The 15,914-nt window shown below is 46.6% G+C and overlaps 1 protein-coding gene across 3 annotated transcripts in view; it reads left to right on the top strand.

The window, feature by feature from the left end:
• ell (elongation factor for RNA polymerase II) overlaps positions 1-15,914 on the top strand; it is a 96,181-nt gene that overhangs the window by 65,162 nt on the left and 15,105 nt on the right. For all 3 annotated transcript variants that reach the window (XM_033047076.1, XM_033047077.1, XM_033047075.1), the window contains exons 3-6: positions 2,073-2,194; positions 7,079-7,242; positions 11,518-11,768; positions 14,209-14,333. In XM_033047076.1, coding sequence (XP_032902967.1) covers positions 2,073-2,194; positions 7,079-7,242; positions 11,518-11,768; positions 14,209-14,333 — 662 coding nt within the window. The remainder of the gene's footprint in view (positions 1-2,072; positions 2,195-7,078; positions 7,243-11,517; positions 11,769-14,208; positions 14,334-15,914) is intronic.

The raw sequence follows: 15,914 nt of genomic DNA, 5'->3' as shown, positions 1-15,914 counted from the left end.
TACATGATGGATCCTGAGTCATGGCTTCCAGAGCAAACTGTCCAAACCATTTGGCAGAATGCCTCAATGCTAGAACTAACCCACAAACACCGTGGCCTTGCTTGGTTGACAATGAGAGGGGCACTGCTGTTCAGATGCTGTCTGTTGGGATTCAGATATTTTTTAATCCTTGCTGCCACTGATCCCTTTGTTCCATGGTCCTTGGCTTTACTATCAGCCTTTCAGCTTACTTTAGAGATACAGCGTGAACACAGGCCCTTCCACCCACAGAGTCTGAACCGACCAGTGATCACCCCGTACACTCACACTATCCTACACACCAGGGACAATTTATAATTTTACCAAAGCCAAATAACCTCCAAACCTGCTCGTCTTTGGAGTGTGGGAGGAAACCGGAGCACCCGCGCAGTCACAGGGAGAACGTACCAACTGTGTACAGACAGCACCGGTAGTCAGGATCTAACCTGGGTCTCTGGTGCTGGAAGGCAGCTGCTCCATTGTGCCACCTGAATGTAGCCAAATGCTTTCTAAATCTTTTCCGCAATGCCGTCATCAACCTATTATGTTACTTCAATAAAATATTATAATCTGCTTTGACAAACATATTTGCAGTTTGCAAATCTTCACTAGCTCCCTTTGCAAGCATTCCTTCCCAAACCAATGTTGACAGAAGAAGCTGCTGCATCCTGCTGCAGTTTGCAGGCTCCTGGCCACTGGGCCTATTTACATAATGGTGAATAGATGCGATGGCCAGGAGGTATTTGTCAGATCACCTTCCCCACTGGCACAGCCAGACTCGAGTCAAATATATGAAAATATTTAGCCTTGTTTAGCTGCATATTCTAGCTGAGAATTTCCAACTTTCTGGTGCTTGAATTGGTTTTAAGATTTCCTTAATTGATGGTTTCATGTAGTACACTCTGGTTTGTCTGATTTCTGGCGGTTAGCTGTGGTTAGTGATCCAGTTCTTCTCGATTTCACTTTGTTCTAATCTTATTACTTATTTGTATCCCCATTCCTTGCAATTATAGTTCCTCAGTCCTACAACTCAGTTTATGTGAGTCGCATCAAATGTCAAGCCCAGTCAAGCCTGGATTTGATATGCAGGAATCATTGGACACAGCCATTAACCGGTGCTGTAATGCTGGAATCATGCTGGAAGCACAGCCAGCAGCATCATAGACAACAGACCACTATCTGCAGTGACCTTTACAGTAAACCTGTATACAGTATTTGGCTAGGAACATCATGTTAGTGCCTGGTTCAAGATCATCTGAAGTGGTACCAAGTGTACAGATATTACCATTAAATTGTGATGTTCGTGCTGACGGTTACTATTGGGTGTTTTATGTAGAATGAACTATTATTGTGTCTGAAAAAGGATCTCGACCCGAAACGTCACCTATTCCATCGCTCCATAGATGCTGCCTCACCCGCTGAGTTTCTCCAGCATTTTTGTTTACCTTTGATTTTTCCATTGTATTCCTTTGATTTTTCCAGCATCTGCAGTTCTTTCTTAAACATGCTGTTATTGTGGAACCTGTGATCTTAAGCTCAGAGATGAAGGTTGGTCAAGATATCAGGAGAAATCTCTGTCCTTTCTTAGTGCCATTTGAATCTGATTCGGCAGATGGTGCTTTGTTTTGATGTCACACCACACAGCACTAAGTACAAACTAGCACGCCTTCAATCTGGCTGTGAGGTGTTAGTGTGGATTGAGCCCAAAAGTGCACTTAAACACCTTCTGCCAAACAGGCAAAAGAAATGTACTTCAAGATGAAGATAAGCCTTGCAGTTTCCAATATGCCTTGAGTTAATTTACAAAGACACTTGAACAGGTACATGGATCGGAAAGGTTTAGATGGACATGGGCCAAATGCAGGCAAATGAGACCAGTTTAGCTGGGGCATCTTGGTCAGTTTGGATGAGTTGGGCTGAAGGGCCTGTTTCCATGCTGTATGACTCCAAGGTGTAGAATTTGTTTTCTATTTAAGGGCTACATGCTGGAAGATTGGATGCTTTTGGAATATGCTTGTTCTTTTTCTTTAAGACATTTTATTTCTGTTCTACAGCAAATCACCATTCCGAGACCAGACAGCCCGAATGATGTGCGAACATTCACGTTTTACCTCTGCAATGTTGGAAGGGATAATCCTCAATGCAGTTTTGACTGTATTCAGCAGTATCAATCCCGGTAAGTCAAGTTGTGGCCAAGTGGACACTTCAAATCTTCAATGCATAGGACAGGCAAAGTAGCCCAAATCTTCTGTGAAATGTTTGTGCTTCACACAAGCCTCTGATACTCCTCACTGCATCAATATCCCCTGTTCGTTTAATCCCAGTACTTAGCTGGTTTACTCTTGATTGTTCTACAGACGGATCATTCTTAATGCTCTCGGGGAAAAAGAAAGGTGTTACCTCAATTCCTCATTGAATTTGTTGGTATCTCCTAGTGATCTTACTGTGGTGATTCTTCTCTGTCCCCCCTCTCATCTCCCTTTAAATAACAATAAATGTGGACCTCCATTGGTTCATCTCGTCCATTTTTTTAATAGTTAGTCACTTCCTAATGGATAAAACCAATGTTCTGCTGTAATACTTCAAAATCTTCTCTGTATTCTCGGGTACTCAATATCATTTTTGTAAATATATAGTTTTTTTAGTTATGTTTAGTATAGAGATATAGCATGGAAACAGGTCCTTTGGCCCACCGGGTCCACGCCAACCGCGAGCATCCGTTCACTAGTTCTATCCTACGCACTAGGAACAATTTACAGAAGCCAATTAACGTACAAATCTGTGTGCCTTTGGAGTGCGGATGTAAACCGGGGCACCCGGGGAGAACTCACAGTCACAGGGAGAATTTACAAACTCGGTACAGACAGCACCCATGGTCAGGATTGAACTCTGGCCCCCGGCGCTGTAAGGTAACAATTCTGCCGCTGAGCCACTGTGCCGCCCAAGTATGGTGGATACTAACCATATCTAACCATATCTCCTTACTTTTCTGTTTTAAGAAATATCTAACCAAGATGGATGGAGTGTGTTTAGACACGGATTACTAGCGATCTAATGAATTCATACAAGTGACTGAATGACCCTCCTTATATTCCATTATCACATTCTTCTTAAAATAAACCCAAGAGCAACATCATTACAACTGCAAAACACAAGGTGCTGGAGTAACTCAGCGAGTCTGGCATTATTTGTGGAGGAAGTGGATAGGTTGGGACCCTTCTTCAGACTCTTCTTCAAACTAGGAGTTTAAACTTCAAACCAATGCCATCTCACCAATGACTTGTACAGAAATATCCATGCTTCAGAAGTGTGGTCTGACTCGAGTCTAGTGTTTAATTGTCATTGGTACTGACAACAGAACAATTAAATTTATAGTTGCAGCTGAATAGGTTAGTAAAATATAGACCAGGCAATGTCAACTACTCTGTAGTCTCCACTCATGGATGTTCCAATTGCTGCACCAGGCTGTGATACATCCAGTCAGTATGCTCTCTGCTGTACACCACTTGAAGTTCCATAAGAGTATTCAATGACAAACTGAATCTCCTCAATTTTCTAAGGAAGTAGACATGTTAATTAGCTTTGTGATTGCATCAATAGCTGGGCCCTGCTCACACAGGAACTTGGGCCGAAACGTTGCCTTTTTCCTTTGCTCCCTAGATGCTGCTGCACCCGCTGAGTTTCTCCAGCACTTCAATCAATCAATCAATCAATCATTTTTATTCGTCACTTGCATGGTGCATGTGAAATGAATTTGTCAGCAGCGGTACAATGATAAAGAACACACAAACACAATAAACATTTAACACAAACATCCACCACAGCATTCATCACTGTGGTGGAAGGCACAGATTGGCCAGTCCTCCTCCATTTCCCCCCGTGGTCGGGACCTCAACCCTCCGCAGCCGTCGCTGGGGGCGTCCAGATGATAAAGGACAAGGTAAAAGTCAAGGTAAGTCCAGGATCGGCTCTTCCCCACCGTAGACCGCGGCTTCAGGCTGGTGTAGGCCGCAGGCCGGCGGTCGAAGATTTAAAATCCGCGCTGCAGCCAGAAGCACCGCAGACTGCAGGGCCGGCGGTCAAAGCTCCCCTCCAGGGGTGATGGTAGGTTCACGCCGGGAGGGGAGCTTGAGCCTCACATCCGCCATGTCATTAAAACCTCCTTCTTTCATCTCCGCCAAACTCAGACCCTCTCTCACACCTCCCGCTGCTGAAAGACTCATCCATGCCTTCATCTCCTCCCGACTGGACTATTGCAACTCACTTCTCCTTGGCATCAGCTCCACATACATCAACCGACTCCAAGTGGTCCAGAACGCAGCCGCCCGACTCATCACCCACACCAAATCCTGGCATCACATCACTCCAGTCCTCAAACAACTTCACTGGCTTCCCATCTCCCACCGGATCACCTACAAAATCCTGATCCTCACCTACAAAGCCCTCCACCATCTGGCCCCCCCATATCTCACTGACCTCCTCTCCCCCTACCAACCCTCACGGTCCCTCAGATCCACATCAGCCGGTCTCCTCTCCATCCACAAGTCCAACCTCTGCAGTTTTGGGGACAGAGCCTTCTCCAGGGCATCCTCACCATCTTCCAGTCCCGCCTCAAGACCCATCTCTTCACCTCTGCCTATCCTTAGCCCGACGTCCCCCTCCCTTTTCATCTGTGCATTAATTGCCTCATATTGTGTTTTGAATTGTATTCTGTCTTTACTTTGTGTACTAGTCATGTCTCTACTATTTATTTCATTCCCCTTACATATTTTTCCTCTACCTGCTAAATTTTTGTAAGGTGTTCTTGAGACTCTTGAAAGGCGCCCATAAATAAAATTTATTATTATTATTCTTCCTCCCGGGTCCCCCACGAGGGATCCCGGGCTGCAGACGCCGCGCCAGCTGGAGACCGCGGCTACAGGCTGCCGGCTGCCGCAGGCCAGCGAAACGGAACACTCCCCTCCAGCGAGGGCTCGCCCGCTCCATGCCGAGTTCGCACTGCGCCCGCCGCTGAAGCCCCGGGCGCGTCTCCGGGAAAGGCCGCGCCGATCCTTGCTGTTAGGCCACGGGGGAGGCGACCTGGAAAAAGTCGCCTCTCCGTGGAGGAGGCGACGAAGCGGTATCCCCCTTACCCCCCCCCCCCCACACCACCCCCACACAAAACACACCGAGAAACATCAAAAACATACTGTAAAACATACTAAAAAAACACTTTTGTCTCCCTTGTCGATTTTCCAGCATCTGCAGTTCCTTCTTTAATACTTTTTCACTATTAAGTTGTCCAGTACCACACTATTGCATGATTATTCGGGGTGCTTTCCCCCACTTCCAGAGGCAGTGAAGAGTCGATCACATTGGTGGGCCCGGAGGTGCACACAGGCCAAACTGGATAATCATGGCAATTTCCTTCTTGGCATACGTTAGTGAGTCAGATGTTTTTACCACAATCTGATATTTTCATCGGCACAGTTACTGAACAGTTCTCTATTATCCAAGATTTACTTAATTGGTTGAATTTTAAATTCTCCAAGTGTTAAGCAACGGCCAGCTCTTGGCCCAGGGTGAAGACTTTGCATGGGATGGAGCTCCAATGCTGTCATTCTGTCATTGTCTGAGTAGTTATTCTTGTGAAATCTGGTAGAAGCTGATCTCACCTCCTATATCTGTTTAATCTGACGTTAAGTTGATTGTATGGGGCGGGGAAGCAAATCCTAACCTTCCACTGTTTTCAGACTAGGAGCAAACTTGTCACACCTGTTGAGCATTGCTCCTTCTGTTCCTGTGGTTCAGGTACCTCCATTCATACAACAAATAATCCTGCGTCATTTCCGCCACCTCCAACGTGACCCCACCACTCGCCACATCTTCCCATCTCCCCCCATGTCTGCCTTCCGCAAAGACCGCTCCCTCCGCAACTCCCTTGTCAATTCTTCCCTTCCCTCCCGTACCACCCCTTCCCCGGGCACTTTCGGTTGCAACCGCAAGAAATGCAACACCTGTCCCTTTACCTCCCCCCTCGACTCCATTCAAGGAACCAAGCAGTCGTTCCAGGTGCGACAGAGGTTCACCTGTATCTCCTCCAACCTCATCTACGGGACGACAGATGGCACAATGGGCTAAGTGTTCGGCTGGCGACCGGAAGGTGGCCGGTTCGAATCCCGCTTGGAGTGCATACTGTCGTTGTGTCCTTGGGCAAGACACTTCACCCACCTTTGCCTGTGTGTGAATGTGTGTGAGTGATTGGTGGTGGTCGGAGGGGCCGCAGGCGCAGAATGGCAGCCACGCTTCCGTCAGTCTGCCACAGGGCAGCTGTGGCTACAGAAGTAGCTTACCACCACCGAGTGTGACTGAGGAGTGAATGAATAATGCGATGTAAAGCGCCTTAAGTATTAGAAAGGCGCTATATAAATCCCATCCATTATTATTATTATTATCTACTGCATCCGCTGCTCTATATGTCATCTGATCTACATCGGTGAGACTAAGCGGAGGTTGGGCGATCGCTTCGCCGAACACCTCCGCTCAGTCTGCAATAACCTACCTGAACTCCCGGTGGCTCAGCACTTCAACTCCCCCTCCCATTCCCAATCCGACCTCTCTGTCCTGGGTCTCCTCCATTGCCAGAATGAGCAACACCGGAAATTGGAGGAACAGCACCTCATATTTTGCCTGGGGAGTCTGCATCCGGTGGGCATGAACATTGAATTCTCCCAATTTTGTTAGCCCTTGCTGTCTCCTCCCCTTCCTCAGCCCTCGGGCTGTCTCATCCCATCCCCCAGCCCTCGGGGCCCCTCCTCCTCCTTTTTCCTTCCTTCTCCCTGCCACCCCCTATCAGTCTGAAGAAGGGTTTCGGCCCGAAACGTTACCTATTTCCTTCGCTCCATAGATGCTGCTGCACCCGCTGAGTTTCTCCAGCATTTTTGTGTACCCCCCCATTTAACATACTGGTTTCTGGCAAGTGGTTTGGCAACTCCATGTGCTGTAGATTAAGGTTTCCATCCTGCATTTTCATGTGTAAAGGCCACTCTTTAAGTCCATTCTTCTTTCTGTTTCCTGACAGGCTTGGCAATGTGCAGTTGGACTGTCTTGGGGGCATACAGGATAAAATCACTGTGTGCGCGACTGATGACTCGTACCAAGTGACCAGGGAACGTATGACTCAGGCAGAGGAGGAGACTCGAAGCCGGGGAACAATAGTAATTAAACCTGGAGGTCGATACAGAGGTGAGAATAAACTGGGTCCGTCATGAATGTCACGGGTTACGGGGAGAAGGCAGGAGAATGGGGTTGAGAGGGGAAGATAGATCAGCCATGATCGAATGGCGGATTAAACTTGATAGGCCAGATGGCCTTATCTGCTCCTGGAACTTATTAACTCAACTGTAGTTGATGTATTTTTAGTTGTTGACATGGTGTGTTTGGACTTTAAAAAAATCTTCGATGAGATGCCACTCAAGAAATTATTAGACAAAATTATTGAGGGGTGGGGGGGAGATGTAAAGGCATGTAATTAGTTGATCTTGTAATGATGCAGCACTTGGTTTCAATATAATGGACTGTAGAGGGGATATCAGAGAGGCTCTTGGTCGCCGATCATTGAATGTTGGTCGCCGATCACTGAGTGTGGAGGATTGGATTGATCTGGCATTGAGGGGACTACAGTTTATCCTGGGGTGGGTGGGGGGATAAAAAGAGTCAGACACCAGAGAAAAGGAGAGGAAGACGACTGATTGCTGCATCAAGCATGAATCCATTCTAATGGTCAAGAAGGAACTGCAGATGCTGGAAAATCGAAGGTAGACAAAAATGCTGGAGAAACTTAGCGGGTGCGGCAGCATCTATGGAGCGAAGGAAATAGGCAACCCTTTGGGTTTCGGCCCGAAACGTTGACTATTTCCTTCGCTCCATAGATGCTGCCGCACCCTCTGAGTTTCTCCAGCATTTTTGTCTCCATCCTAATGGTGGTATTGGGAAATCTGGTGAATGTGACAGATACCCAGAGGGTAAACTACGGACAATGGGTGGACAAGACTGCAAGGGTCAGTCGGGAAGGGACAGGCTCGGAACTAGAACTTGTTTATGCTTTTTTTTTTTTTAGCTTCCTTCTAATTACTTGCATGCTTTGCAATCTTTAAAAATCTTCCCCATTTGGTGTGACTTTACATTTAAATGGAACAGCCGGTTTACAAATATCAGATCCAAATATTCCCTGGCTCTCAGTGAATTGGCTTAGTTTTGAGTGACATTTCAAGAATGATACGTGACAGACTGTTTTTCACATCACTCGAGCTCTTTCACAATTTACACTGGCATTAAACGTTAATGTTGATAAAAGTAAACATCAACACATGCCATCATCGCCAGCATCTTTTTTTTAAATCTATTTACTTGATTTCCAACAACGACTTCCATTTTATACAACGCTGAGAATGTGGTAAAATGTCCCTGGGTCTTTCACAAGAATGTCATCAAGCAAACTTTGCCAATGCCTCACACAAAAGGTTAGCAGGGTAGGTGTGACCAAAAGCTTGATCAAAACACAAAATAGACAATATAGGCAATAGACAATAGGTGCAGGAGTAGGCCATTTAGCCCTTCGAGCCATTCAAACTGATCATGGTTGATCATCCCCAATTAGTACCCTGTTCCTGCCTTCTCCCCATATCCCCTGACTCCGCTATTTTTAAGAGCCCTATTTAGCTCTCTCTTGAAAGCATCCAGAGAACCTGCCTCCACCGCCCTCTGAGGCAGAGAATTCCACAGACTCACCACTCTCTGTGAGAAAAAGTGTTTCGTCGTCTCCGTTCGAAACGGCTTACACCTTATTCTGGAGGAACTCAGCGGGAGAAACTCAGTGCTGGAGGAACTCAGCGGGCGGGACATGCAGCATCTGTGGAAGGAATGGGCAGTCAATGGGTCGGGACCGGCCTTGCCTCCGTTGTATTCTAAAACAAATAGCAAATGCTAGAAACACTCTGCAGGTCAGGCCGCATGCTTTTCATTGTACCTCGGTGCACGTGACAATAAACTAAACTAAACAGTCATTCAGTAGCTTTTCACAACTTAGATAGTAATAATGATGTAGGAATGACTCACATTTTCAGTTATGGAGTGTGATGGAACCAGTAGGTGATGGTTTTCCCATTAGCCTTCTCCTCTAGTATCTTCTGTACATGTTATTTCCCAATGCATGATAAGCCTGACTCATCTTCCTTTTGCTACACTGCGAACGTTTAGTGTGACTCAACATTTCCAGTCTAATCATCACTCCTTTCAATGGGTGATTACAACCTGCCTCTTCAAATCTCCCATCTCTGGAGTGGAGTGTAAAGGGAAGATTTTAGGTTCCTTTTGTAACTTTCCACAAGTTTTTTTTGTTTTTTTTTACATATAATTCAATCCTGCCCTTTTCTTTCTTTCTATAGACTTTAGAGATACAGCGCGGAAACAGGCCCTTCGGCCCACCGAGTCCGCACTGACCAGCGATCACCCTGTACACTAGCACCATCAAACACACCAGGGACAATTTACAAATTTTACCCAAGCCAATTAACCTACAAACCTGCATGTCTTTTGGAGTGTGGGAGGAAACTGGAGCACCCACGAAAAACCCACGCGGTCACGGGGAGAACGTACAAGCTCTGTACGGACAGCACCCATAGTCAGGATCGAACCCTGGTCTCAGGCGCTGTAAGGCAGCAGCTCTCCCATTGCGCCACCGTGCCGCCCTGTTTCCTCCCTCCTCTCACTACCAGTACACAAACATAAGCATCATGAAACTAAAATTATATGGCTTGGTGTACCAATGGTTTGATCTTGAACAAAATCTACAATTGGCCCAAGCTGGTGAGAGCCCTGCAGTTTTAGTAACCATTGGTAGAAAGTTAAGTCACCTCCTCCCCCCCCCCCCCCCCCCCCCCCCCCCCCGCCAAAAAGAACTTGCATTCCCTATATACCTCTAGTTACTTCCGAGCAAGGTGAATTCTTGCTTCGCTATTCCTCTAAGTCTTGCCCGTTATTCTGGAGACACCACAGTTTACCCAGTAAATGAGAGGTTGTTGGAAGCACAAAATGTCCTTGCAGCATATGACTGGGGAACTTTAAAGATACCTTCCTTTATTAGTTTGGGCAGTGAATATAAAGGGGAGGTAATGCTTTAACTGTAGACCAGGCTAATCAGGCCAGGTTTGAGTGCAGCACACTATTCCAGTCACACTATTACAGGGAAAACATGATTGCACTGGTGAAAGTGCAGAGATTTACGAGGATGTTCCCAGAACCAGAATATTTCAGTTAAGGAAAGATCGCATAACTTCGGGTTATTTTCTTTGGGTCGAGGAGGGTGAATTAAAACACAATTAAGTTGTATAACTTGTATTATGAGGGGAGAAGATGGAGTTAATGGGATGGACCAATTTCCGTTAGAGTGGTCAAAAACCACAGGCCGCAGATGGAAGGATTAGAGGGAAAGTGCAACTTCCTTCCAACGCTTCGTCCTTCACTTGGTCCGTTCAACTGCCGCCGCCACTTCCTTCTCCCTTCTCTCTTCCCTCCCCTTCCCCTGCACCGCCTCCGCCGACATACTCTGCCTTGAAAGCGGGCAGCCGGTGTGAGGGGAGGGAACCCCCATGGTGACCAAACACGCCCTGTCGCTGCAGTGGGCTGAAGGAAGCTCTTTCTCTTCGGGTGACAGTGTGAGCCCCAACATCAGCCGCGTCTACCGGTGAAGATGGGCTCGCTGGTTCAGACCAGCGGCATTGGCGTCTGCTTTTAAGATGAAATGACACAGTGCTGGAGTAACTCAGCAGACTTCTGAACAAGGGTCCTTCTTCTTCTTGCGTAGGGCGTGCACAGCCTAAAGTTGTAGGACAACTTGTTCTATTTGAAGGTACACAAAATTGCTGGGGAAACTCGGCGGGTGCAGCAGCATCTATGGAGCGAAGGAAATAGGCGACGTTTCGGGCCGAAACCCTTCTTCAGACCAGACAAAGATTCTATTTGATCTTACTTGATTGTGCACACCAGGTTGATTGCATTCGTCGAAACAGGGCGGACCACATGAAGGTTGCAATCTCCCACCCCAACAAGGGTCCCAACATCACCTCGCCATGTCTTCCAGCAATGCTGCCTGACCCGCTGAGTTACTCCTGTACTTTGTGTCCTTTTGTGTATTAACCATCACCTGCAGTTCTTTGTTTCAATTACTTACAATGATAATACCGTACTCAGTTATAGCGAACAATCAGCAACAGTGGACATCATTTCTTTCCCCCCCCCCCCCCCCCCGTATGGTTCATTATAACAAGGATTTACTGTATTTACAATATTTGCTTGTCTGACTGTTCAGTAGATAGTGTTTAATTTATATAGGATACATGCAGTAGACAAAGTGCAGACCTGGTTTAATGCTTCAGGCATTGGCGTAACATATTAAGCTATTTTGGGTCTCATTCTGGCTGTTGATCCAGCTTTTAATTTTGGCTTCTCTTCTACTTTCAGCTAAAAGAGTGCTATGCAAGCCAGCTGCAGGCATCCCTGATGCTGTTCCTGAAAGGAGGCGGCCAACACCAGTGAACTTAGCGAATGTAATGAAGAAGTATGTTAGTAGTGTTTCCCAGCGACCCTATCGAGACAGAGTCATCCACTTACTAGCTCTGAAATCCTACAAGAAACCAGAGTTAATTGTTCGGTTGCAGAAAGATGGAGTCAGTCAGCAGGATAAGGACTCCTTGGAAAATCTCCTACAACAGGTAACCAAGCTCCAGGTCTGCCTGAGAGACTTCTGAAAAGTAATCCAGCGATTGCCTGTGCCTTTATTTTCTACCGCTCATTGTCTGTACTCATTCTCAACTAGCACATAGCCAACAATAGCCTGTCTCCTTCATCATTGTTACTTTTTAGCATATCTTTCATTCATTTGTTCTTTATCTCTCTATATCACCGTCTATATCTCTCATTTCCCTTTCCTGTCTGAAGAGGGGTCTTGACCTGAAACGTCACCTATTCCTTTTCTCCAGAGATGCTCTCTGACCCGCTGAGTTACTCCAGCTTCTTGTGTCTGTCCAAAGAAGGACTGGGTGGTCCAGTGAGATGCATGTTGACAATTCACATGGTTCACCTCAAGTCTACATTGTCTCTTTGAAAGACTCTGCTTGGGATGGCACAATGGTGCAGCGGCAGAAGTGCTCCTTCCAGCACCAGAGTCCCGGCTTTGATCCTGACTACGGCCGCTGTTTGTACGTTCTTTCTGTGACCGCGTGGGTTTTCTCTGGGTGCTCCGGTTTCCTCACACACCAAAGACGTACAGGTTTGTAGGTTAATTGGCCTCGGTAAAATAGTAAATTGTCCATCGTGTGTAGGATAGTCTTAGTGAACGGGGTGATCCCTGGTCGGCATGGAGTCAGTGCACCGAGGGGCCTGTTTCCGCGCTGTATCTCTAAAGTCTAAATGTCTGCCGCCTTCAGCAGCCCACGTACATCCATCTCAAGTTGAAAAACCCGCAGAAGCCACAGTGTAGTTCATTGAGAACATCAATGCTATGGAATGAAGCTATTCCACCCATAGCTGTGCCTACTAGCTCTTTGGAACAACTTGATCGGCCCCACTCCACCATTCTGTCCTCATTTCCCTGCAATGTCTCCCACACAAGTGCTGCACTGGCTATGTAGCAGTTAGGGATGTCCCATGTCAGAAAAAGATGTTTCAGTTACATCTTCCATTCCCCCTATACTTCCACCACCCTTTCAGGCAGGACAATCCAGTTATGTAGGAAGGAACTGCAGATGCTGGTTTAAACCGAAGACCGACACAAAAAGCTGGAGTAACTCAGCTGGCCAGACAGCGTCTCTGGAGAAAAGGAAATAGGTGATGTTTCGGGTCGAGTCTGAAGAAGGGTCTCAACCCGAAACGTCATCCGCTGAGTTACTCCAGCTTATTGTGTCTATCTTGGGTGAAGTAGTAATGGCATTCAGTCCTCCCCCCCCCCCCCCCCCCCCCCCCCCCCCACGACTGCTCCACCATTCCTTAAATGGTGGCTGATGTTAATAACTCACTTTTGGGTAAAATATATACTTTTAGGAAGTTAAGCTCCTTAATCGACTGATTACATTAAATCTCTAACCTCTGTTTACTGACACTCACTGCTCTTTATTTACTTGATTAAAAATCTTTCCCCTATGACAGATCTGAAGCACTGGCTAGCTTAGAACAAGAGTCTTGTCAAGCCCTGGTCAGGCCAGTAGACAAGAGGAGAAGCAGTTTAATGAAACAAGGCCGATTCATACCATTAGGAGAAAATATGCTGTGATGCCGACTCCACTGAATCCCACTTAACCCGCGCTGACCTGCAATTTCTCCCTGACATTGGTGACCTTGCTGCTAATTTTCCATTTGTGTTCCATAGAAAAGTACAGCATGGGCGCAGGCCAATCGGCCCACAATGTATATGTCGCACATAATGCCAAGACCAGCTAATCTCATCTGCCTGTACATGATCCATGCCCCTCCATTCTCAGCATAACACACGTGCCCATCCAAAAAGCCTCGTCAATGCGACGCAGTTCTGTGTACCTTCTAGAAAGTTCACTCACACCCGAGGGATTTCTGTTGGGGTGGATCTAGAAAGCCAAAAAACTGGAAAAATCATTAAAGTTCACACACAAGGGATTATTTTTCAGCTGCTAATCTTTGCTGGAGATTTTCTGAAAAAACTCAACGTCTACCTCTGGTTTCGGCAAACTTAATTCCATTGAGTTACTTTTGGCTCCGAGTTCAAAAAGTGATTTGTTGAATTAGTTACGGATGAAATCTCTCCTGTTATTGTCCACATAATATCTTGGGGAATGACTAGTGCTTCTGCAAAATATACCAAGCAGAATTTGCTGGGGGGGGGGGGGGGGGGGGGGGGTGCAAAGGGTTGGAAAGGTTAAAGCGAGTTTACTCAAGAACAAATAATCCTGCCCCGGTGCACTTAAAAGATCACTCGAAATCTAATTGCTGACCATCATTGACTGAAAAATTATTAGTGTCCTTATGAAGACAAAGCTGTATTCTGCTGCCCGTGGACAGTGTCAGTGTTGAGAGTGTTGAACCAATTTCTCCATTGTGTTGGTACTGGGCACTCGAGAATCGTATGGCTTGGATACAGCCGCTGTTATGACAATGGGTAAGTTGTACTCTGCTGTGTTGCAGGTGGCCAATCTGAATGTCAAGGATGGTACCTTCACCCTGAAAGACTTTGCATACAAGGACGTCCAAAGAGACTGGCCGGGTTACTCGGATGGCGACCAGCAGTTGTTAAAGAGAGTTCTTGTTCGGTGAGTTACATTAACCATCGCCACTTTATGTAGAAAATGCCCAAGCAGTTTCGCAGAGATCGGGGTAGTGTTGGAAGGATTGAACCAATAACGGGAATGCAAGCTTGGGAGTGACCAGGGGTGCCCAGAAATGATGGTAGTACAGATCACCCCCACAGAATCAACACTGTACTACAGATGAGTAGCAGCACTTTCACCGTGCTGTTAGGTATGAGTGTGGGTGAGAGCGAGGGCATCTCCCCATGATCTTCAGGAGCACCTTCTAGTTCACAAAGTAAAACATCTCAAGCTTGGCGGCAACGGCAAGAGAGAGTGGGAAAGCATGCAGAGGACGTTTTAATTTTGAGAATCGATCAGCGACTTAAAATGCTTAGCCATCACAGCAGGCCAGATATATTGGCACAATGCAGCAAACAGGTCCTCAACGATGCCTCCGTATTTTAGTCTGGAGTGGTCTAGAATACTGTGTAAGAAAGAACTGCAGATGCTGGTAAAATCAAAGTGGACACAAAATGCTGGAGTAACTCAGCGAGTCAGGCCCCCGACATCAGTCTGAAGAAGGTTCTCGACCAGAAACGTCACCCATTCCTTCTCTCAAGAGATGCTACCTGACCCGCTGAGTTACTCAAGCATTTTGTGTCTACTGTGGTCTAGAATACTCTGTTTATTGGTACTTGTGGGGTCACAGTGTCCTGACTGAACAAAACTACCTGCTTGGTTGTACACTGTGCACTTCTTCCACCGCCAATGTGCAGCGGTGTCTGTAAGATTCACTGCAGCCAAGGTTTCTTTGACTGCGCCTCCCAGAGGGAAGAAGCAGTGAATGCATGTTAACGTGTCCAAGTTCCCCTCCAGATCACACCAGCATCCATTGTGCTGGCGAAAGTAAGCATCAAATATGAAACGGAAAACTCATAGGAAGAATAATTTGCACTTCACCATAGTGCTATGTGATGGAATAGGCACCTGAGCAATGTTCAGCATTACTGCTCCAATCTTGAGAGAGGAAAAATAGTATTCAATTTCAAATTCTGGCAAATTATTGCAGCTTTTGTGTGCGTAAGGATTAAGGAAGAAATTCTTGAATTTATTTTCTGGCAACTGTTCGCTTCATTGGAATTGAACAAGACATTGAACAATTTCAAGTACGACGACTGTTGTGTAGGCACAGCTGTGCATTGGGATTCATAAGGAGAATAGTTTAAGTATGTTTGGATTCATAATGACAGGCAAATATTTTGCCTCTCCGTAGTTTTGGATTTTTTTAACGTCTGGTATCGCTCATGAAGTAATGTAATGTGGCAGGGAATCTGCTGTAGGTAACATCGAAGCAGACTGGGAAACCTCGAGGAATAGCGGCGTGGTGGATAATTCCCTCGCCCCCTCCTCCACTCCCACCCCCGAGGGGGCCCCTGTAGCTTCCCCCCCCCCCCCCCCCCCTCCCCATCCTTGAAATGATGACACTTCCCAGAGCTTTCCTCACCTTTCCCCCCCCCCCCCCCCCCCCCACAGAAATCTTGGTGCCGGTCTGGAGGATTGCCCCGGAAATGTTAGCACCGAACAGGCTGTTCCTTTGCAAAT

The sequence above is a fragment of the Amblyraja radiata genome, chromosome 29, assembly GCF_010909765.2.
Source record: "Amblyraja radiata isolate CabotCenter1 chromosome 29, sAmbRad1.1.pri, whole genome shotgun sequence".
In the NCBI taxonomy this organism is placed as follows: domain Eukaryota; kingdom Metazoa; phylum Chordata; class Chondrichthyes; order Rajiformes; family Rajidae; genus Amblyraja; species Amblyraja radiata.
This window is presented reverse-complemented; position numbering and strand designations above follow the sequence as displayed.